The 23,572-nt window shown below is 33.8% G+C and overlaps 1 protein-coding gene across 2 annotated transcripts in view; it reads left to right on the plus strand.

Annotated features, from left to right (window-relative positions):
• The window catches only part of Ac78C (adenylyl cyclase 78C), a 291,397-nt gene that overhangs the window by 140,971 nt on the left and 126,854 nt on the right, over positions 1 to 23,572 (plus strand). For both annotated transcript variants that reach the window (XM_075304668.1, XM_075304669.1), the window contains 5 exons: positions 7,818 to 8,259; positions 8,322 to 8,574; positions 15,521 to 15,798; positions 15,854 to 16,001; positions 16,118 to 16,299. In XM_075304668.1, the coding sequence (XP_075160783.1) occupies positions 7,818 to 8,259; positions 8,322 to 8,574; positions 15,521 to 15,798; positions 15,854 to 16,001; positions 16,118 to 16,299 (1,303 nt within the window). The remainder of the gene's footprint in view (positions 1 to 7,817; positions 8,260 to 8,321; positions 8,575 to 15,520; positions 15,799 to 15,853; positions 16,002 to 16,117; positions 16,300 to 23,572) is intronic.

The following is a 23,572-nucleotide window of genomic DNA, read 5'->3' on the forward strand; positions in this document are numbered from 1 at the left end:
AGATATAGTTCTTATTCAAGAACCATACATATATAAGAACAAGATCTGTGAATTAAGCACTCCGGGTTTCAAACTTTTGCATAATACCGGTAACGATATAAATCGAGCATGTATAATTGCTAAAAACGAACTAAACTTGTTTCTGCTTCCTTCATTGAGCAATGCAGACACTGTCGTAGCCAGTCTAGAGATATCCACATGCAAATATTGGGTATCTTCGGTCTACATGGGACATGATAGGGATATGCCACCCTGTGCCGTTAAGACCTTAGTTGAGGAGTCACTAAAAACAAAGACAAAACTCATTATGGGATGCGATGCAAATGCACATCATAGTATTTGGGGAAGTAGTGATACTAATGCAAGGGGAGAGTCGCTAATAGAGTTTATTTTGCGTACTAACCTGGTAGTTTGCAATAAGGGAGATGCACCAACCTTCGTCACCAGGAACAGACAAGAGGTTTTGGACGTAACGTTGACCTCTCCGGAACTGAATGATAAGATATCTGAGTGGCAAGTTTTGAGGGAACATAGCTTCTCAGATCATCGCTACATCAGTTGCAGATTGGCTGTTCGTACTTCAAAGACCATATTTCCGCCAAATGTTAGGAAAGCTGATTGGAATAGGTATAGGGAATCGTTCAATTTGATGATACCGGAAGTGCCGGAGACAAATATGGGCACTGTGCAAGATATCGAACACGCAGTGGAGCGGATTACTAAGGCCTTCAACATTTCACTGAAAGCTGCATGCCCTAGAGGAAAGCCAAGGGGAAAAAATCGGCCGCCATGGTGGACTACGGAGTTAAGTAATATGAGGAAATCCTGCAGGAAGCTCTTTAACAAAGCAAAGTCCACAAGAGCTCCGGAGGATTGGGACACTTACAAGATGAATCTGAGAGAATATAAACGAGAACTGAGAAGGTCTCAACAAAACTCTTGGGATGATTACTGTAGCAGTATTGAGAATACGTCAGAGGCTTCCAGACTACGGAAGGTACTAGCAACCACTAACACCGCTCCAGGTTTCATTAAAACATCGGAGGGAAATTGGACAACGTCCAGTGAGGAGACGTTGGAGGTACTTTTGGACACACACTTCCCTGGAAATCAGACGGTTGAACCATGTTCCGGCGGTGTAACAGAGGCTCAGCGATCATTTCCTATCGAGGAAATTGTGTCGGAATCTAGAATAAAATGGGCTTTAAATAGCTTTGGACCATTCAAATCCCCCGGACCTGATGGAATTACTCCGGCGGAGTTACAGGCAGTGGCTGGAAGAATTATCCCCTGGTTGACGGTGATATATAAACAATGTGTAAACTTAGCATATATTCCAGAAAAGTGGAGGGAAACAAAAGTCGTCTTCATACCTAAAGCAGGAAAAGCCTCTCACTCGAGTGCGAAGGATTTCCGACCAATCAGCTTATCCTCATTCCTACTTAAGACCCTGGAGAGGATGATAGACATGTATCTTAGAACTACCGTGGATTCAGGTTTGCTCTCGAAACGACAGCATGCATACTCGAAGGGCAGGTCTACTGAGACCGCATTGCATGAACTGGTCAGCTTTATTGAAAGCTCACTATCTGTCAAAGAATACACAATCGTGGCGTTTCTAGACATCGAAGGGGCGTTCAATAATATCCATCCGAGCTCGATATTAAATGGACTGACAACTCTGAATGTTGATCCAGGTATTCTTAGGCTGTTAGACGAACTTCTAATGAAGAGACGTATTTCAGCCACACTAGGGCAAGCAAACATACAAAGGTATGTGAACAGAGGCACTCCCCAAGGAGGAGTTCTATCACCTCTTCTTTGGAATGTTGCTATAAACAACCTTCTGGTTTCTCTAGAAAAAGAAAGGATAAAAGTGGTGGCATACGCAGATGATGTGGCGCTAGCAGTCAGGGGAAAATTCCCATCCACAATCAGAGATATTATACAGAGAGCTCTCCGGATGACTGAGAAATGGGCGAAAGATAATGGTCTTGGTGTAAATCCAGCAAAGACAGAAATAGTCATGTACTGCAAAGATCGCAAAACTCCCACGGTTAGGCCCATTTCCTTAGGGGGTACTGAAATTCCCTTTGGTGAGTGTGCAAAATACCTTGGCGTTATTATGGACAGGAAGCTGAATTTTAGGCTTAATATTGAAGAGAGGGCGAGAAAAGCCACGGTAGCTTTGTACTCGTGCAAAAAGGCAATATGGAAAAAGTGGGGACTAAGACCAAAAATTGTGCATTGGCTATACACGGCAGTGGTTAGACCTATAATGCTATATGGTGTTGTAGTCTGGTGGCCGGCACTTCAGAAACCGACTTGTTTAGATAAAGTTCAGCGTATGGCGAGCTTATGTATCTCAGGCGCATTTAGTAAGGCAGGAACAGACTCATTAATGTCATGCTACATCTATTGCCTTTAGACATTTTGGCCAAACAGTCAGCTGCAACAACGGCTGTGCGGTTGCGCGAGCTATCGCTGTGGTCGGAAAAAATGTACGGTCATAGTTCGGTCCTCAAAGTAATGCCAGATGTGCCTAACGTAGTGGATTACACCCTGGCAAAACCACTTTTCGACAAAAAGTTTGAAACTCTAATTCCCAACAGTGAGGCGTGGTGTACACAGACCCCGGGGAATAAAAGATATATAGATTTCTATACTGATGGCTCCAAATTGAATGGACAAGTGGGGTTCGGAGTATATTCTAAAGATCTGGAAATTCGAATAGCGAAAAGATTACCTAATCACTGTAGTGTTTTTCAGGCTGAAATATTGGCAATAAGAGAGGTGGTGAATTGGCTGAGAAGTAATGTTCCAACAAATATTGGCATTAATATATACTCAGACAGTCAACATGCAATAAAATCCTTGGACTCTGTGTTCCTTAACTCAAAAACGGCCATAGACTGCCGCAAATCTCTCAACGAGATGGCTGAGCAGTACAATATTCACCTAATATGGGTGCCTGGTCATAGGAACATACCGGGGAACTGTGAAGCAGATGTGTTAGCAAGGCTAGGAACTACCTTACATATTCCAGGGGAACTAGAATCTGTTGGTATGCCTCTGGCCACCTGCAAGCTCTTACTGCGTGAGAAGGCTGTTATGATGGCCAATATTCGATGGGAAAATTGCAAGGGTTGTAACGACACCAAGCAAATATGGCCCCATTTAAACTTAAACCGCACACTAGATATGCTAGTGTTCTCAGGGCGTCAGATAGCACTCCTAATATCTGCTATAACGGGTCGCTGCCTGATAGGCGAATTTGCAAAAACTATAGGTGCGAAGTATAATGACTATTGTATAAGCTGTCATGACGTGGAGGAAAAGGAATCAATTAAACACCTCTTGTGTGAGTGTCCTGCTTTTTGTGTAAGGCGTAAGCGAATTTTAGGAGCATATAGCTTTAGATTACTGGCTGACCTGGAAAACGTTAACTTAAGCAGTTTGTTAATGTTTTTGGAGCAATCTGGTTGGTTCCACAAAAGTTAATAATAGAGAAGGTTCAGTGGTTAAGACTAGAAGTGCCCATATGTAATAGGTACTTTTAGTTAAATGTGGTATCACAATGGACTGAATAGTCTAAGTGAGCCTGAAATTTAATCGGGCTGCCACTTTAACCTAACCTACACTGAAAAAAATATTGTCGTGAAGTCAAAGATTCCATGTCCTTAGAATAAGAATGCAAATTTTGCTTAACATGGAAGACGCATTTCTCTAAAATAAAGTTTTTTTTTCTTGTCCAAAAGGCAATAAACTTTTGAATGAAGTTGTAATGTCCTTATAATTAAGTGATTTTACTTAAAAATGTGTATCATAACATGATATATGAAATTTTTGAGGTAAGGTCAACGTGACTTTAATAATTAAGAAAAATTCTTTAAAATTAATAAAATTGTCTTTAAATTTGTTTCCTTTTTGCATCTTGCCTACAAAGCAAAAAATCGTTAAAAAAATAAGACATGTTTTTCAACACCTTATTTTAAAGACGCTTTTTACTTGAAACATAGCATAATTTCTACTGGAAGTCGAGTCTTAATATGAAAAAAAAATAACTCGTTAACTCGTTTTTAAAGGATTTTGATAACAACTGACGAAAAAAATCGAAAAAAATGAAAAATTAACATTTGCTTCCTAGAAGCAAGTACATAACCCCCAAATTTAAAAGAGAATTACTTCTTTGGCTCGGAATTAATACCCAAACTGTTAAAGTAAAGACAAAATCTTTGGAACCGGGCATGCTTTTTTTCAGTGTAAGGACATTCATATTTGCTTTACTATTGTACTATATCCTAGCATTCTCTTATTTCTGATATTAGTTCTCGAAAATTTAATTAAAATTATGGATAGTTTCAATTTTGGTTGAAAAATGTGCGCATATACATTTATTATACAATAAAGGGGGAAAAAAGCGAAATTAGGTACCACTAGATCTGAGTAAGAATATTCGTAGGTATACCACGGACTGATGTCGATGGAGGTTGTTGCAAACATAAACATACACACACACACACATTACAAATATAACAAAACCTCTTCTCTACGGCTGTTGCAAAACAAAAAAAAAACTTTCGGAGAGTAGTTACTTCTACTCTGTGTATAGACTTTCAATTCCAATCAGCGTTGCCGTTTTGGTCCGATCGGACCAAAATTGGTCCAAAAGATTTCTAATTTTTAAATTTGGTCCGATGGTCAGACCAAACAGAATTTGGTCCATTTTGGTCCATTTTCATAAATTTGGTTTCTATCACATATTAAATAGTAGATTGTGCACCGCAAAGAATATTGTCGGGAGGCCAAATATTTCACCTGCTTAAAATACGAATTTTGCTTAGAATAGAAGACGTATTTCTCTGAAAAAAAGTTTTTCCTTGTCTAAAAGTCTCTAAACTTTTCAATGAAGTCTGTTTATCCTTATAGCTAAGTGACTCGACATAAAAATGTGTATCCTAACATGAATGCAAATTTCGTTTTAATGAAGTCAAAATGGATTTAATATTTCTGACAAAATCTTCAAAATTAATAAAATGTTTCCAACACATTGTTTTAAAGTCATTATACCCTAAACCACATAGTGGTTAGGGTATAATAAGTTTGATCTGCCAAAAAATGTGCCTACAAGAAATATTGATTTTAGACCCCATAAAATATATACCGATCGACTCAGAATCACCTCCTGAGTCGATCTAGCGCTTGGTGTCCGTCCGTCCATCCGTCCGTCTGTCCATGTATTTGTTGTTCACAGGATTTCGGTCGCAATTATTAACCGATTTTGATGAAATTTGGTACAGGGAGTTTTTTTGGGCACAAGGACGAACGTTATTGAATTTGGAAGAAATCGGATCAAATTTAGATATAGCTCCCATATATATGTATTGCCCGATTTCGACAAATGGGGTCACGTTGCACTTTTTTACTAACCGATCGTCGTCAAATTTAGCACAAAATAATCTTCTGTATCACCCTTTAAGTCTGAAAATTTCATCGAAATCGGTTCAGATTTAGATATAGGTCCCATATATATGTATCGCCCGATTTTGCCAAATTAGGTCATAAAACCCTTATTTATCAACCGATCTTACTCAAAGTTGGCGAAATGTAATCTTCTATAGCACTAACTATATGTGCGAAAAATCATCGAAATCGGTTCAGATTTAGCTATAGCTCCCATTTATGTACCGCCCGATTTTTCTAAATAAAATAAAACTCAATTGAACAAATAATACAATGTTTGTACTATAATTTTCTCGAAGAGGAGCGGAGCGGAGCGTGGAACGGAGCGATTTTTTTTTCTCGGAGCGGAGCGTGTAGCGGAGCGGTTTTTTTCTCCGGAGCGGGAGCGGAGCGGAGCGAAAAAAATGGACCGCTCCGGATCCCTGATTTAAAGCTAAAAAATTCCCTAAAATTTTCTTTTTTAAAGAAGCCCCATCTTTGGATCGAAGTAAACTTTTTTGAGTGTATAATTTTTATGGAGTCTGAGACCAATATTTCGACAAATATTATGAAGGTTATAATCGAAAACAAATATGGTGAAGGGTATAATCGAACACATAATTTCTACAGCGATACATCTAAATAACACCCTTTGTACGTGTGAATTATACACTGTTTAGGTTGGACTCCACACTGAAAAAAATATAGTCGTGAGGCCAAAGATGGTAAAATACGAATGCGAATTTTTCTTAGCGTAGAAGACTCATTTCTCAGGTGTAAAGTTTTTTTCCTTGTCCAAAAGTCAATAAACTATTTAATGAAGTCGGTTTGCCCTTATAGTTATGTTAAGTGATATGACTAAAAATATATTTACATGAAAGAAAATTTCGTTCGACTAAGGTCAACTTGGCTTTCATAATTCTGAAAAATTATTCAAAATTAATTTCTTGACTTTTTGTATCTTGAGCACAACGCAAAAAGCGTTTAAAAATAGCAGCAGTGTTTCAACACTTTATTTTAAATATATTTTTACTAGATACATAAAGTATTTCCATTTTAAATAAATGCACCCAGAAAAAAGTGCATTCGAAACTAAAGGAAAAAATTTAAAATCTCATATAAATGATAATTGCGACTTGCTTTATAATAGAAAGTTTTTCATACATACGAACAACACTTGGCATAGAAAAATATTTTAGTTCATTCGTACTAAGAAGTATGCAATCCTTTCAAAACTTAAGGAAACACACTTGTTAGAATATAGGAAATTTTCCTAAATTTCTATTGTCTACCTGTAATCGATACCTGTCATCGTAATCGATGTGTTTGCGCGTGGGTGTAATCGATATATTTGCGCGTCGGTTGTTTTTTAGTTGGAATCGCGTTGTTTTGGTATACGGAGAGATTGTTAAAAAATAATATGGTAAAATAATATAATAAATAACAAATAAAATATATAAAATATTTGTTATTTTAAATTAGTGAGAAAAATTTTCGTTTTTTAAATAAATCTATCAATGTTCGTGATAGTGTATAAAGAAAGAAAACACCAGCAGAATAACAACCCTTTCATTTGTCTTCATTTTGGAATCTTCAATTATCAGGTAATATTCAGTGACGCTAACCTTTTGCAACAAAAATGTTTTATGATTTTTTTATATTTGTAGGTATTGAAATTGTAAAAGGAGGACAAAATCGTTAGGCAGCAACTTATTAAAAGTGAAAAGTACAAGAAGAAGAAAAAGTGCGTTTTACAGTTGATAATATCACACGGAAATTGGAAATAGTGGAATAATAAACTAATATTTCAAAGAGATTCGATGCTGTTGATTCTTAATAAATATATTCAATATATTAATAAAACATGTCTTTTATTGAAGAAAAAATTGCTTATAGAAATAAATAAAATTGTATTTAAAAACGAAGGTAAGCAGTTCTAATTATGAAGTAAAAGTTTTACCACAAATGTGTAAGATTTGTCGAAATGAATGAAAAAATTTCAATAAAATCATTCCATATATGAATTCAAATTAGTTAAATTTTTTTCATTCTGTAGTATAGTGGTATGTAAATATAGGAAAATGTTAACTAATATATGGAATGCATTATTCCTAATTTCTACGAAAATCACATCGTTCAAACAAATAAAAATGTCTTTGGCGCTATACGAAGTTCAACTTTCTTCACAATGAGTTCATTTTAACTTAAAAAAAGGGTCACTTTTTTCTGGGTGTGGCGTTAATCTATGGCCTTCTTGAAAGTCAACCAATAAAGTAACAAGAATATCTAAGTTTTAGGAAGATTTCCTTTTTTTGTTGTACTTACAACCTTTTTATGATACTCACAATCTACTCCATGCCTTCCTTTCCACACAGAAGTCGCGAGGAATGTAGTATGGATGATGATGATGGCAACAAATTGGTTTCCGGTGAGATACTTAGGAATAGTCCGAGCCACACTCAGCAAGAGCAAGCAAATGAAATTGGAATGGAAAAAATTGACCTGAAACCACTCAATTCCATTGACGATGCTGTGGTATGCACAACAAGGGACGGAAGTGAAAGTCCTGCCTTCATTCACCACACAAACAAGCACAGAACCGGAGATGAAATCTATCGAGAACAAGAAAAAGAGCAACAGGCATCAAAGTATGGCGGACTAATAAAAGTTGTAATGGAAGTAAGTAAAGCCATGGCCAGGCACAGTGACAATCAGAACGTGATTGCTTCAGGGTGCACAATCACCGGCGATGAGGATGGAAACCCTATAGGGGAAATTGCGGGTCAGAACAATAACAACGTTGATGCAAAAACTGAGGTAATTAACTAAATGTTCTCAGAGTTCAAACCCAATAAAAACATTCATTGCTTGTTTTTTAGTCCGCCTATTTGCAAAATCTGGAAGATATGTCGAAAATACCTCGCCTACCTGGTGACGGAGCACAAATGGAAGATGATATACATTCCTCCGCCCGAGGATCTACTTCAACCCTAGCAGCTAGTTTTCACAAACCACGCCATAAAGCAGGTGTACCCTTACGGGTTCAGTCAGTTCGAATCATGGAAAGAAAGATTCGCTATGGACCGAAAAGAAGAACGGAAAGTTGCAGTGTGTTCGGCAACACCATTTTAGGCAAGTAGCAAACGATATATACAAAATAATATTTGTTCAGAAAAATCATCTAGGAGTCTTCTATTTACTTTGAATTTGCAAATAGAGTTGCGCCTGGTCCTAGACTACTTTATCAGCTATTTAACAAAAGTATAGATTGTAATTAATTAACAAATAATTATGGATGATTTAGGGTATATCAGCTTTCGCCCAACCTTGGACTTTACTCAATTGTTTCTGTTATAAATATGTAAAAAACTCTGTTTTTTTTTATTTTCTTCGACACACACAAAGAAAATTTCATTAAAATTCAACCAACGAAGAATTTTCATTGATATAACGAAATATTTTCATTAATACAACTAAAATGTTCATTAAACGTTATGTTGACGTTGTATTAACGAATTTGTTTCATTGGCTGACTTTTAACACATTTCGTTAATATAACGAACATTTTTATATTAGAGCAGACAGGTCACAATAGAAGAAACATTTGGGGTAAGTCACGCAGACCGGGCCTAGTATTACAATAAATTGGTATCTTTCGTCATATTAATGAAATATGTTCGTTACTAATACGAATGGGTCTTTGAGTATTTCTGTCTCTCTCTCTCTAATACGTCACAATACATTAAATCTCTGGCATAATGTGTACATACATTATAGACTGAGTTTTAAAGAAAACAAAATTTTGTTTGTCAAATTCTCAATTTTAAATATTTTTTTTAGTATCCGCTTACAAAGTTATAGTTTGTATCCGCTCACAATTATACTTCACATTTTATATATACGCTCACAATTATACACACATTTTCTGTGGATAAATAAAAATAAATTTTTGACAAAATTTTCTATAGAAATAACATTTTGACAAAATTTTCTATAGAATAAAATTTTGACAAAATTCTCTGATGAAATACAACAATATTACGCGGTATGTATTTAACAAGAAGAAACATGAAAGAATCCCTCAATTCACATTCAAAATATTCAACATTAGTTTTGAAAACTTGCTGAAATATAAAAACTTACAATTCCTACATAAACTAATTTATACCAAAGAACCTGGAAATCTATATGAAAAATTATCATTTGCCAGATCAAACAGAGGAAAGAAGATTATACAAACAAAATTTAAAAGTCTAATATCTGGAAGACAATTTTTCATTCCAACCATACGTCTATGGAACAATCTACCTCACCATATCCAAACAATTAGCAACGTTTCTATATTTAACAAGTAAGGAAACTCTAAAGTCGGGCGGGGCCGACTATATTATACCCTGCACCACTTTGTAGATCTAACTTTTCGATACCATATCATTCCGCCAAACGTGTTGGGTGCTATATATAAAGGTTTGTCCCAAATACATACATTTAAATATCACTCGATCTGGACAGAATTTGATAGACTTCTACAAAATATATGGACTCAAAATTTAAGTCGGCTAATGCACTAGGGTGGAACACAATGTTAGTAAAAAATACGGGAAACGTTTAAATCTGAAGCAATTTTAAGGAAACTTCGAAAAAGTTTATTTATGAGTTATCGCTCGATATATATGTATTAGAAGTTTAGGAAAATTGGAGTCATTTTTACAACTTTTCGACTAAGCAGTGGCGATTTTACAACGAAAATGTTGGTATTTTGACCATTTTTGTCGAAATCAGAAAAACATATATATGGGAGCTATATCTAAATCTGAACCGATTTCAATCAAATTTGGCACACATGACTATATTACTAATTGTATTCCTAGTGCAAAATTTCAACCAAATTGGGCCAAAACTCTGGCTTCTGGGACCATATATATATCGGGCGAAAAATATATATGGGAGATATATCTAAATCAGAACCGATTTCAACCAAATTTGGCACGCATAGCTGCAATGCTAATTGTACTCCCTGTGCAAAATTTCAACTAAATCGGAGCAAAAAATTGGCCTCTGTGGTCATATGAGTGTAAATCGAGCGAAAGCTATATATGGGAGCTATATCTAAATCTGAACCGATTTCAATAAAATTTGGCACACTTGACTACACTACTAATTGTACTCCTAGTGCAAAATTTCAACCAAATTGGGGTACAACTCTGGCTTCTGCGACCGTATTAGTCCATATCGGGCGAAAGATATATATGGGAGCTATATCTAAATCTGAACCGATTTCAATAAAATTTGGCACACTTGACTATAGTACTAATTTTTCTTCTTGTGCAAAATTTTAAGCCAATTAGGGTAAAACTCTGGCTTCTGGGGCCATATAAGTCTATATCGGGCGAAATATATATATGGGAGCTATATCTAAATCTGAACCGATTTCTTCCAAAATCAATAGGGTTCTATTCTGAGCCAAGTTAGGAACATGTGCCAAATTTGAAGGCGATTGGACTTAAATTGCGACCTAGACTTTGATCACAAAAATGTGTTCACAGAGAGACGGACGGACGGACAGACGGACAGACGGACATGGTTATATCGACTCAGGGACCCATCCTGAGCATTATTGCCAAAGACACCATGTATCTATCTCGTCTCCTTCTGGGTGTTGCAAACATATGCACTAACTTATAATACCCTGTTCCACAGTGTGGCGCAGGGTATAAAAAGGAGTTAACTACAATTTTTGATTAAAATTTTCAGTTAATATTAATTTTCATAATAGGTAGATAGTTATAATTTAATATTACGTTTATAAAATCCACCGATTGTAATTGTTATTGTTTAATCTGCAAATTATCCCACATATCTGATAAGATTTAGTTCTTGTTGTGTTAGGTTTACAAATAAATAAATAAATAAATAAAATAAAAATAAATAAATAAAATTTTGACAAAACTTTCTGAAGAAATAAATTTTTGTAAAATAATATTGTCTGTTTTGCCTAACTTGTAAAAAAAGATTTTCAATGAAATAAAATGTTGACAAAATTTTCTATAGAAATAAAATTTTGACAAAATTTTCTACAGAAATAAAATTTTGACAAAATTTTCTACAGAAATAAAATTTTGACTAAATTTTCTATAGAAATAAAATTTTGACAAAATTTTCTATAGAAATAACATTTTGACAAAATTTTCTATAGAAATAAAATTTTGACAAAATTTTCTACAGAAATAAAATTTTGACTAAATTTTCTATAGAAGAAATAAAATTTTGACAAAAATTTCTATAGAAAAAAATTGAGAAAATTTTCTATAGAAATACCATTTTGACAAAATTTTCTACAGAAATAACATTTTGACTAAATTTTCTACAAAAATAAAATTTTGACAAAATTTTCTGAAGAAATAAAATTTTGACGAAACTTTCTGAAGAAATAAATATTTGTAAAATAATATTTTTTATAGTTTTTGTTTTTTTTGGTTTGTCTGCTTTGCCAAACTTGTAAAAACAGATTTTCAATGAAATAAAATTTTGACAAAAATTTCTATAGAAATAAAATTTTGACAAAATTTTCTATATACATAAAATTTTGACAAAACTTTCTATAGAAATAAAATTTTTATAAAATTTTCTATAGAAATAAATTTGACAAAATTTTCTATAGAAATACCATTTTGACAAAATTTTCTACAGAAATAAAATTTTGACTAAATTTTCTACAAAAATAACATTTTGACAAAATTTTCTGAAGAAATAAAATTTTGACAAAACTTTCTGAAGAAATAAATGTTTGTAAAATAATATTTTTTATAGTTTTTGGTTTTTTTGGTTTGTCTGTTTTGCCAAACTTGTAAAATTTTCTGTAGAAATCAAATTGTGACAAAATTTTCTGTAGAAATAAAATTTTGAAAAAAAAAATTCTATAGAAATACCATTTTGACAAAATTTTCTACAGAAATAAAATTTTGACTAATTTTTCTACAAAAACAACATTTTGACAAAATTTTCTGAAGAAATAAAATTTTGACAAAACTTTCTGAAGAAATAAAATTTTGACAAAACTTTCTGAAGAAATAAATTTTTGTAAAATAATATTTTTTATAGTATTTGGTTGTTATGGTTTGTATGTTTTGCCAAACTTGTAAAAAAGACTTTCTCAAAATACTAAAATATTTTGTCAAAACTATTGTACGATAAATCTGACATTTTAGACCAACCAACATCGTTTGACATCCTCTACAGCTCAGCAAAAAAAAAATTTGGAAATTCTTCCAAAGGCACAACTTTAAAAGCACTTCCAGAAGATGCACTCCCAATAATGTTCTTTATTTTAACTACACACACCCAGAAAAAAGTGACCCCTTCTTTAAGTTAATATCACTCATTATGAGGAAAGTTGAACTTCGTATAGCGCCAAAGACATTTTTATTTGTTTGAACGATGTGATTTTCGTAGAAATTAGGTAGAATGCATTTCATATATTAGTTAACATTTTCCTATATTTATGTACCACTATACTACAGAATGAAAAAAATTAACTGAATTGAATTCATATATGGAATGATTTTATTGAACTTTTTTCATTCATGTGGACAAATCTTACATATTTGTGGTAAACCTTTTACTTCAAATTTAGAATTGCTTACCTTCGTTTTTAAATACAATTTTATGTATTTATATACGCAATTTTTCTTCAATAAATGACATGTTTTATTAATATATTAAATATATTTATTTAGAATCAACAGCACCGACTGGCCTTGAAATATTAAAACACATTTTTTCTTCTTCTAGTACCTTTCACTTTGAAAAAGTTGCTGCCTAACAATTTTGTCCACCTTTTACAATTTCAATACCTACAAATATAAACAAAAAATCCTAAACCAATTTTTTCACAAAAGGTTAGCGTCACTGAATATTACCTGATAATTGAAGATTCCAAAATGAAGTCGAATGTAGGCGTTGTTATACTACTGGTGTCTTCTTTTTTATAAACCAATTTTCAAAAAAAAACGAAAAGTTTTCTCACTAATTTAAAATAACAAATATTTTATATATTTTATTTGTTTTTTTATTATATTTTATATTTTACTATATTCTTTTTTAACAATCTCTCAGTATACCATAACAACGCGATTCCAACTAAAAAAACAACCCACGCGCAAACACATCGATTACATCGATGACAGGTATCGATTACAGGTGGATAAAAGTAATGTAGGAAATTTTCCCATATTCTAACAAGTGTGTTTCCTTAAGTTTTGAAAGGATTGAATACTTCTTAGTACGAATGAACTAATATATTTTTCTATGCCAAGTGTTATTCGTATGTATGATAAGCTTTCTATAATAAAGGAAGTCAGAATTTCCATTTTATAAGAAATCTTACTAAATTTGAGGAAACTTGGTTTTAGTTCGGGTTTTGTTTATTTTTACGAATGCTTTGTTATCGGTGAATAAAATTTTCTTGTTCAGTAGTAAATTCTTATACCCAGCGAAGAAAACAGTATTAGTAAAATGCCATGCCTTATTCTAGTTAATGAACTATTCCTAACTGCTTTCAGTTTAGGATTTTTTTACTGAAACAAGTAAATTTTATTATTTCACACAAAAATGTAACTGAATGGAAATAAAATGGCTAAACTAAATTGATGAACATTTTTTTCTTTAGTTTCGAAGGCACTTTTTTCTGGGTGCAGGAAGTCCTTTTAATTCAATTTTTTATATCTTGGTTTTTTCATACTTTTAATGGGTACTTTTAACTTTTTTGTTTCAATTAGGATAAAAACAGAGTAGGAATTCATAAAATGGTAGAAATCATTTAAATTTTGTCGAAAAAAATGCTGAATCCAATCTGAAAAAATTGTGCATTTTTGAAAATATTTGAGGTCAAACATTTCCGACAAGCGTTAGAATCCATTAAAAATTATAAAAAATTATAAAAATTATTTATTTGACAAAATATCACAGAATTTTTTAATTTACATCCAAAACATTGAATTCGGATCACACCTAAAGAAGTGATGCAAAATCAGTGCATCGGCTGTTGAAATGGAGGACTTCCGTCCTATGACAAGCCCATGTTAAATTCATCGCTTCTGCGTCAATTTTGCACCACTTCCGGATCCAAAAAAGAACATTTTCATTACTTTTTTGGCGACGTTTTTTTTTTGCTGGGAGGATGAAAAAAAATAAATGCTAGCTAATTTTATCTTCCCTATATCTAACTCACTTGACTTAGTTTGCTCTCACCATTTGTTCTTTTGTAATACAAGGAATGTAGAAGCAAATATCAGATTTCATAAATTAAACGACGAATCATTCATTTTGTACGTCAACGCATAATCCACTGGGACATGGCTAACAAAAACGGAAATTTTCGGTGGTTTAAGAATAAAAATGCTTTCATATACGTCAAGGAAGATGAAGTTGCCTCACAAAATCATTAAACTATTTGAATTTCATTTGTACAGATGATATCGTTGTACCTGACATGTCCAAATTTAGTATGGACATACAAATGATGCTAAATATCGTTAATGTTATCTACTGATTAAAAATATCCATTTCGAGCAATAACTATCAGCTGTGTAAATTTAAATCTGAAATCGTATGACCTTTTCATTATATTTTCTTATACGCTTATGCAGAAATTTAAGACTCCCTTTAAAGACCCCTTTTAAATAGGCTATTTTCCTTCACAAAGTTTAAAATAAACTATTTCCTCGCGTGGCCATCAGAACCGATATTAATCGAATTCGCACAATTTTTATCCCCACAAAAAGTTGAAAATGTTGATACTATCATATCTGTGATTGAATAAATCTCAATAAAAAAATAATTGGATCAATTTATTTTGCGATTGAAGACTAAAATCATTATTTTCTGTGTATGAAAAACAAATTTCGATAAAATAACCTCCTATTTCGTTCTTTTAATAAAAAGTTTCTTTGGTTGTAAAACAATGACTGTATTTCGTTCTTATTACAAAGAGAATTGTTTTTGTGCATGATGAACTTAACCTATTTTTGGGTACATTGTGCAATTACTAACTTTGCATCTCTGTCCTTCCTTCTCTTAGATGTTGATGCCGATGGTGAAGAGGCAACTCCTCCAACTCCACGACTCTTGAACAATGATACCTATTCGGCGTTCAAAAGTGGAAACGTGGTCAAAGGTATCCTTTGTCCGTCTTTGACCAACTCATTCAAACAGAATTCTCTGGAGCGCGCTTATCTCACCTACACCCATCGTCAACGTCAAAAATCACTGATTATTGTAAATCTTGTGGATTTCATTCTGAAAGTTGGTTTGGCTCTCATCTGGTTTCTGAAGGAGGCTGAGACGAAAGTGGAGGTGGTAAGTAGCAAGCCCATTGTCAACAAGTCATATATAACTTAGATTTCTTTGCTAGGAAGTTAATGTGGCCACTGCTATAACATGGTCGGTCTGCTGTGCATTGGCCAACATGTCCATTTGTTTTCTCGGCTATTGGCGTTGCTTCGCCAATAATTATCTCCATTGGGCTGCCGTTTGCACCTGGATACTATTCAACATTCAAGGTAAGTGACAACAATTCTCTTGACATCTTTATTATTTTGATCTCAGGGAAGTACTATTGAGCCTATAAAATGTTTATAACACTGTGCAATTTTCCATTTTGGAATTTGTCTTGCAGGTTTCGTTGGAGAAGGAGTGGGTTTTGCTGATCGGGAGTACCTTATATGGTACATCTTGTTTGTCATATTTGTTCCATATGCCATGCTGCCATTGCCGCTCAAGTGGTGCGTCGTGGGTGGTACCATCACAGCCAGTTGCCATCTAACCGTAATAACCATAATTAAACTACAGAAGCAGGAAGTAAGTAGAAAATCAATCAACATAAAGGCAAATAACCAGCTAACCATCACAAACATTCACCTCAAACAAGGCGAGGGGAAGAAATAACAACAAATGCATAAAAGTAGGAACCCTCTGTGGCAAATTTACAGCCAACCGAGCGAAAAGTGTGGTTAACCCAAATGTCTTTAAACTGGTATAGGACTTGAGTTGTCTCATAGAAATATCAAGAGCTGCGCGCGTGACTCGAAATTATCGTATCTCACGAGAGTTGTGAATTTGCGTGATTGGCATTAAAATGAGTATGTTCAGCGTGATTTAATCACGAAATAAATTGATCAAATTAATTTGCAATTTTTTTCAATTACGAAAATAATAGTACCATACAATTCAGATAGATACATTAATTATGAGATTAAATGATTTCTTCGGCCGTTTAAGTTAAGTTCTAATTGGTTCAATTAAAAATTTAATTGCTTTTGGTCAAAACATCAAATAATTTTTTTGAATGAAATTCCGAACAAAATTTTCAAATATATGTATCTTGAATTGGAATTTTTTATACCCTCCATCATAGGATGGGGGTATATTAACTTTGTCATTCCGTTTGTAACACATCGAAATATTGCTCTAAGACCCCATAAAGTATATATATTCCGGGTCGTGGTGAAATTCTGAGTCGACCTAAGCATGTCCGTCCGTCCGTCTGTTGAAATCACGCTAACTTCCGAACGAAACAAGCTATCGACTTGAAACTTGGAACAAGTAGTTGTTATCGATGTAGGTCGGATGGTATTGAAAATGGGCCATATCGGTCCACTTTTACGTATAGCCCCCATATAAAGGGACCCTCAGATTTGGCTTGTGGAGCCTCTAACAGAAGCATATTTCATCCGATCCGGCTGAAATTTGGTATATGGTGTTGGTATATGGTCTCTAACTACCATGCAAAAATTGGTCCACATCGGTCCATAATTATATATAGCCCCCATATAAACCGATCTCCAGATTTGGCTTGCGGAGCCTCAAAAAGAAGAAAATTTCATTCGATCCGGCTGAAATTTGGTACATGATGTTGGTATATGGTCTCTAACTACCATGCAAAAATTGGTCCATATCGGTCCTTAATTATATATAGCCCCCATATAAACCGATCCCCAGATTTGGCTTGTGGAGCCACTAAGAGAAGTATATTTCATCCGATCCGGCTGAAATTTGGTACATGGTGTTGGTATATGGTCTCTAACAACCATGCAAAAATTGACCCACATCGGTTCATAATTATATATAGCCTCCATATAAACCGATCCCCAGATTTGGCTTGCGGAGCCTAAAAGAGAAGCAAATTTCATCCAATCCGGCTGAAATTTGGTACATGGTGTTGGTATATGGTCTCTAACAACCATGCAAAAATTGGTCCATATCGGTCCATAATTATATATAGCCCCCATATAAAACATTCTCAAATTAGTCACGTGGTGTTAGTTATGGTCGCTAACAACCATACCAAAATTGGTCCAATCACACAAAATTTGATCCATATCGGTTCATAATCATGGTTGCCACTAGAGCCAAAAATAATCTACCAAAATTTTATTTCTATAGAAAATTTTGTCAAAATTTTATTTCTATAGAAAATTTTGTTCAAATTTTATTCGGTTCATAATCATGGTTGCCACTCGAGCCAAAAATAATCTACCAAAATTTTATTTCTATAGAAAATTTTGTCAAAAGTTTATTTCTATAGAAAATTTTGTTAAAATTTTATTTCTGTAGAAATTTTTGTCAAAATTTTCTTTCTATAGAAAATTTTGTCAAAATTTTTATTTCTGTATAAAATTATGTGAAAATTTTATTTCTATAGAAAATTTTGTTAAAATTTTATTTCTGTAAAAAATTTTGTCAAAATTTTATGTCTACTTTGTCAAACTGAATTATATACGTATTGGATCGATCTTTTTTGATTTAATATATACCACGTATGGACTTACATACAATTTAGAAGATGGTGTTAGGAGGTTTTAAGATACCTTGCCATCGGCAAGCGTTACCGCAACTTAAGTAATTCGATTGTGGATGGCAGTGTTTAGATGAAGTTTCTACGCAATCCATGATGGAGGGTACATAACCGAACTTACGCCCATATATACTTGTTTTCATATAATTTAAGTAATTACTGGTGTTATTAGAATTTAACTAAAAATGTAAAAATGTTCATTATTTTCATAACTGGCAATATTTTTCAATTTGATTAAACACATTTTCAACTTTTTAATATTAGTAATATTTTTCTGTCGGTTCGTGAACAAAATTTTTGCAAAATATCGCTCACACTCAACATTTAATTTTTATTAAATTTCTACTCACGTCTATAATAGGCATTAATTCAGCTGGTGAACGATATTCTTTTTATACCCTTCACCACTACTGTGGTACAGGGTATAATAAGTTTGTGCATTTGTATGTAACGCCAAGAAGGAGTAATCATAGACCAACCTTTTAGTATACGGATCGGCTTAGAATTAAATTCTGAGGCTGACGACAAAGTGGGAGCGAGAAGCAAAGCGATGCTAGATGCTATAATAGTTCATGCTAAAGCAATGCTATACTATGGCAGAGTGAGCGCAATATGGAGCAAAGCGTGTTGTTTTTTTACATCAGTTTTTTCAGGTGTAATGTGGTGTTTATTTGCGTAAAATGGATTCCGATGAAGAATTTTTCTTGTCGCAAAATACTTTCAACGCATTTTTACAAGAAAGAACGGAATTCGTGAAATAAGCAAAAGTAGAAAAAATAATGAGGAATTCCATAATTTGTACTGCGAACTTAGAAACCACCCAGAGAAATCTTTCAATTATACCAGGATGTCAGTTAAGACATTTGACTACATTTTGAAAAAAAAAATAGAACATAAACTAGAGAAAAATTGGTTAAATTTTATAAAAACCCCAATACTCGCCGCCGAAAAATTAATAATAAGATTGAGGTAAGATTAAATTTTATTAATATTTATTATTAGATTTTTTATTCACAACTCACAAATATTGGTCAAAAAATGATTAATTTCATGGAAATGCAAAACAAGATGTCAAAAGAATGAACCCAATACAGCCCAATACCGGAAAAATCAAAAAATACAAAAAGAAAATCAAACAGAGACAAAGCGAGTTCTTGCTATAAACCATTGCACAGCACGCTTTCTCGCTCAAACTAGCATCGTCTCGCTTGTAGCTACGCATTTACTCTGACATCTTTTGCGCTATACCAAAAGAAAACACACACAGAGGTTTATAGCGCCGTATAGCGCCATATCATAGCAACACTTCTCGCTCCCACTCTGTCGTCAGCCTGAGTCGATTTAGCGATGTCCGTCTGTCTGTCTGTCTGTTGATGTATTTTTGTGTGCAAAGTACAGCTCGCAGTTTTAGTCCGATTGTCCTAAAATTTGGTATAGGGTCCTGTTTCGGCTCGAAGACGATCCCTATTGATTTTGGAAAAAATCGGTTCAGATTTAGATATAGCTGCCATATATATTTTTCACCGATTTGGTCATAATTGGCGTGTATATCAACCGATCTTCCTCAAATTCCGTACATCCGAATATTTTATGAGTCTCGAAAAACTTGCAAAACATCAGCCAAATCGGTTCAGATTTAGATATAGCTCCCATATATAGCTTTCGCCCGATTTACACTCATTTGCCCACAGAGGCCAATTCTTTGCTCCGATTTAGTTGAAATTTTGCATAGGGAATAGAATTAGCATTGTTACTATACGTGCCAAATTTGGTTGAAATCGGTTCAGATTTAGATATAGCTCCCATATATAGCTTTCGCCCGATTTACACTCATATGACCACAGAGGCTAATTTTTAACTCCGATTTAGTTGAAATTTTGCACAGGGAGTAGAATTAGCATTGTAGCTATGCGTGCCAAATTTGGTTGACCTCGGTTCAGATTTAGATATAGCTCCCATGTATATGTTTTTTCTGATTTCGACAAAAATGGTCAAAATTCCAACATTTTCCTTGTTAAATCGCCACTGCTTAGTCGAAAAGTTGTAAAAATGAATCTAATTTTCCTAAACTTCTAATACATATATATCGAGCGATAAATCATAAATAAACTTTTGCGAAGTTTCCTTAAAATTGCTTCAGATTTAAATGTTTCCCATATTTATACCCTTCACCACTACTGTGGTACAGGGTATAATAAGTTTGTGCATTTGTATGTAACGCCAAGAAGGAAAAGTCTGAGACCCATCGTTTAGTATACCGATCGTCTTAGAATTAAATTCTGAGTCGATTTAGCGATGTCCGTCTGTCTGTCTGTCTGTCTGTCTGTCTGTCTGTCTGTCTGTCTGTCTGTCTGTCTGTCTGTCTGTCTGTATGTATGTCTGTCTGTCTGTCTGTCTGTCTGTCTGTCTGTCTGTCTGTTGATGTATTTTTGTGTGCAAAGTACAGCTCGCAGTTTTAGTCCGATTGTCCTAAAATTTGGTATAGGGTCCTGTTTCGGCTCAAAGACGATCCCTATTGATTTTGGAAAAATCGGTTCAGATTTAGATATAGCTGCCATATATATTTTTCACCGATTTGGTCATAATTGGCCGAATATTTTATGAGTCTCGAAAAACTTGCAAAATATCAGCCAAATCGGTTCAGATTTAGATATAGCTCCCATATATAGCTTTCGCCCGATTTACACTCAATTGACCACAGAGGCCAATTTTTAACTCCGATTTATTTGAAATTTTGCACAGGGAGTAGAATTAGCATTGTAGCTATACGTGCCAAATTTGGTTGAAATCGGTTCAGATTTAGATATATCTCCCATATATAGCTTTCGCCCGATTTACACTCATATGACCACAGAGGCCAATTTTTAGCTCCGATTTAGTTGAAATTTTGCACAGGGAGTAGAATTAGCATTGTAGCTATGCGTGCCAAATTTGGTTGACATCGGTTCAGATTTGTCAATCGAGTGATATTTAAATGTATGTATTTGGGACAAACCTTTATATATAGCACCCAACACATTTGACGGATGTGATATGGTATAGAAAATTTAGATCTACAAAGTGGTGCAGGGTATAATATAGTCGGCCCCGCCCGACTTTAGACTTTCCTTACTTGTTTTTTTTTTTTGTTATTTTGTTACTTTTGCGCACCCCCAAAAAATTCGCCTCTGTAACTATACTCCCAAACATATTCTGCTTCAAGTTTGGCCTACATTTAATATAAAGAATTTCAACTGAATTTGAATGAAAATAATAATGGTTCATATTGTACGGTTTCCACAGTTCAATCTCGACTTTGTGATGGAAAATAGATTATTTAAAAGCAGTCTTTAAATATTTCTGGCTAAGCGTCTGGCTAAGAAGATTTTACGTTTTCTGGCTAAGCTTTCAAGAAAATAGAATGAAAATGCCACCTTTATTACGATATCATATTTAAATTCTGTAGTGGATGGTGGATGGTTATTGCTCGAATGAGAGAGTTTTAATCCAAAGGCAATAAATGTTAGGAAGATAGGAAATTGGCTGGCGTCATACCAAATGTTGCATTTACCATGTTAGTTCCATACAGGTTTGTAATTTTTTTTATTTGTTTTTCGTTTTTATTTTTTAAATAAAAAACTTAATTTTCTTAATGAAACAATGTTAAATTTTAGGCAAAAACAAAAAAATTACATTTTCCCCTTTATGGAAATTTATTTCGTGCACTTAATTTCTTTTTATTTGCATTTTAATGCTATGTCAATACTTGTCGTATACTCGTTTGGTTCGATAAACGAAAAGTATGAAACTAACACCGTAAATGATTTGATCTCCTCAGTAGCCAATTTCCTATCTTCCTTTGTATATTGTCTTTGGGTTAATCGGTCGACATTAAAATCAAAACAATAACGATATTTAAATTAATATGATATGTAATATTAAACATTAACGATTCATTTGTATGACCAAAATAAATTTAAACATGCCAGGTACATATTGTTCTTTCTATTGGTCCAAGAAGTCGAATCGGGAGATTGGTCTATAATTGAGTTATACCGAAACATTGATCGATATAAACTACCAGGTATACCGGTATAAAGTGAGCGCAAAATACAAATGTCTCGATAGGGAACACTTGTTGTGAACGAGTCCTTACTCTTTTTGTTTTTGTTTGCTATGACATCTGTAAAAATATTTAGTATATATCAAATCATTGAACAGACAACATCATATTTTTTCATAGTGTTAAAAATGTCGCAATTTGTACCAGAAAACGATTATTTTCGGAAAGCATTATTTTTTGTTTGCATTTGAAGTGCTGCAGAATCGCATCGAATGCTTGTCGAGGCATATGGTGATCATGCTCTATCAGAAGTAATATGCAAAAGATGGTTTTAACGGTTCGGAAATAGTGATTTTGATGTGAGAAATGAAGAACGTGGAAGACCACCAAAAAAAACTTGAAGGCGCTGAATTGCAAACAATATTAGATGGAGAGTGAAAAGCATATGGCAGCAATGTTAAATGTTGCACAACAAACAATTTCTGACCGTTTAAAAGCTATGGGAAATATGTGGAAAATGGGTGCCAAGTGAAAAAAAAACGCTTATTTCATACCGGTATATCTGGTATATTTGGCATATACCCTGTTGGATCCAGGGCTGTGGAGTCGAGTCAATTGTGCTCGACTCCGGCTCCGACTCCAGCATTTCTTATTAGCCTCGACTCCGACTCGACGACAAATCTCAAAATTTTAGGGATGTAAAGAACTCTAGATTTTAATGTTAGCCCAATATCACATCAACAATCTCTGGAATATGAATTTATAAAAACACAAAATTTCAAAAAATAATAAGGCTTCCAGAAGTTTAAGAACTAAAATCCTGGTATTAATCTATATAAGCATTTTATAAAAAATAAATCTATATAAAAAAGAAAAATACACAAACATCAAAATGTCGGGCTAATCAGACAGAAAGTACACGCTCACAAAAAATCGCTTCTGTAACATATACTCCCAAACATATTTTGCTTCAAGCATATACATTTTTGGGTATTGCCCAAACATTTATATGTTTGATCTCTTCCAATATATAATATGTTTGAAAGCATATTGGTCTAAACAATATATGTTTGGGTAGTCTAAGTTCCAAACATTTTGTATTTTTGCATCCAAATTCAATAATGTTGTCTTCCAAAAAACAATATGTTATTATGTGAACATATAATATGTTTGGAAGCATTTTGCACCCAAAAATAGTATATGCTTAAAAAAATCTCCAAAACAATATTGTGCTC

Source organism: Haematobia irritans, chromosome 4 (assembly GCF_050003625.1).
Source record: "Haematobia irritans isolate KBUSLIRL chromosome 4, ASM5000362v1, whole genome shotgun sequence".
In the NCBI taxonomy this organism is placed as follows: domain Eukaryota; kingdom Metazoa; phylum Arthropoda; class Insecta; order Diptera; family Muscidae; genus Haematobia; species Haematobia irritans.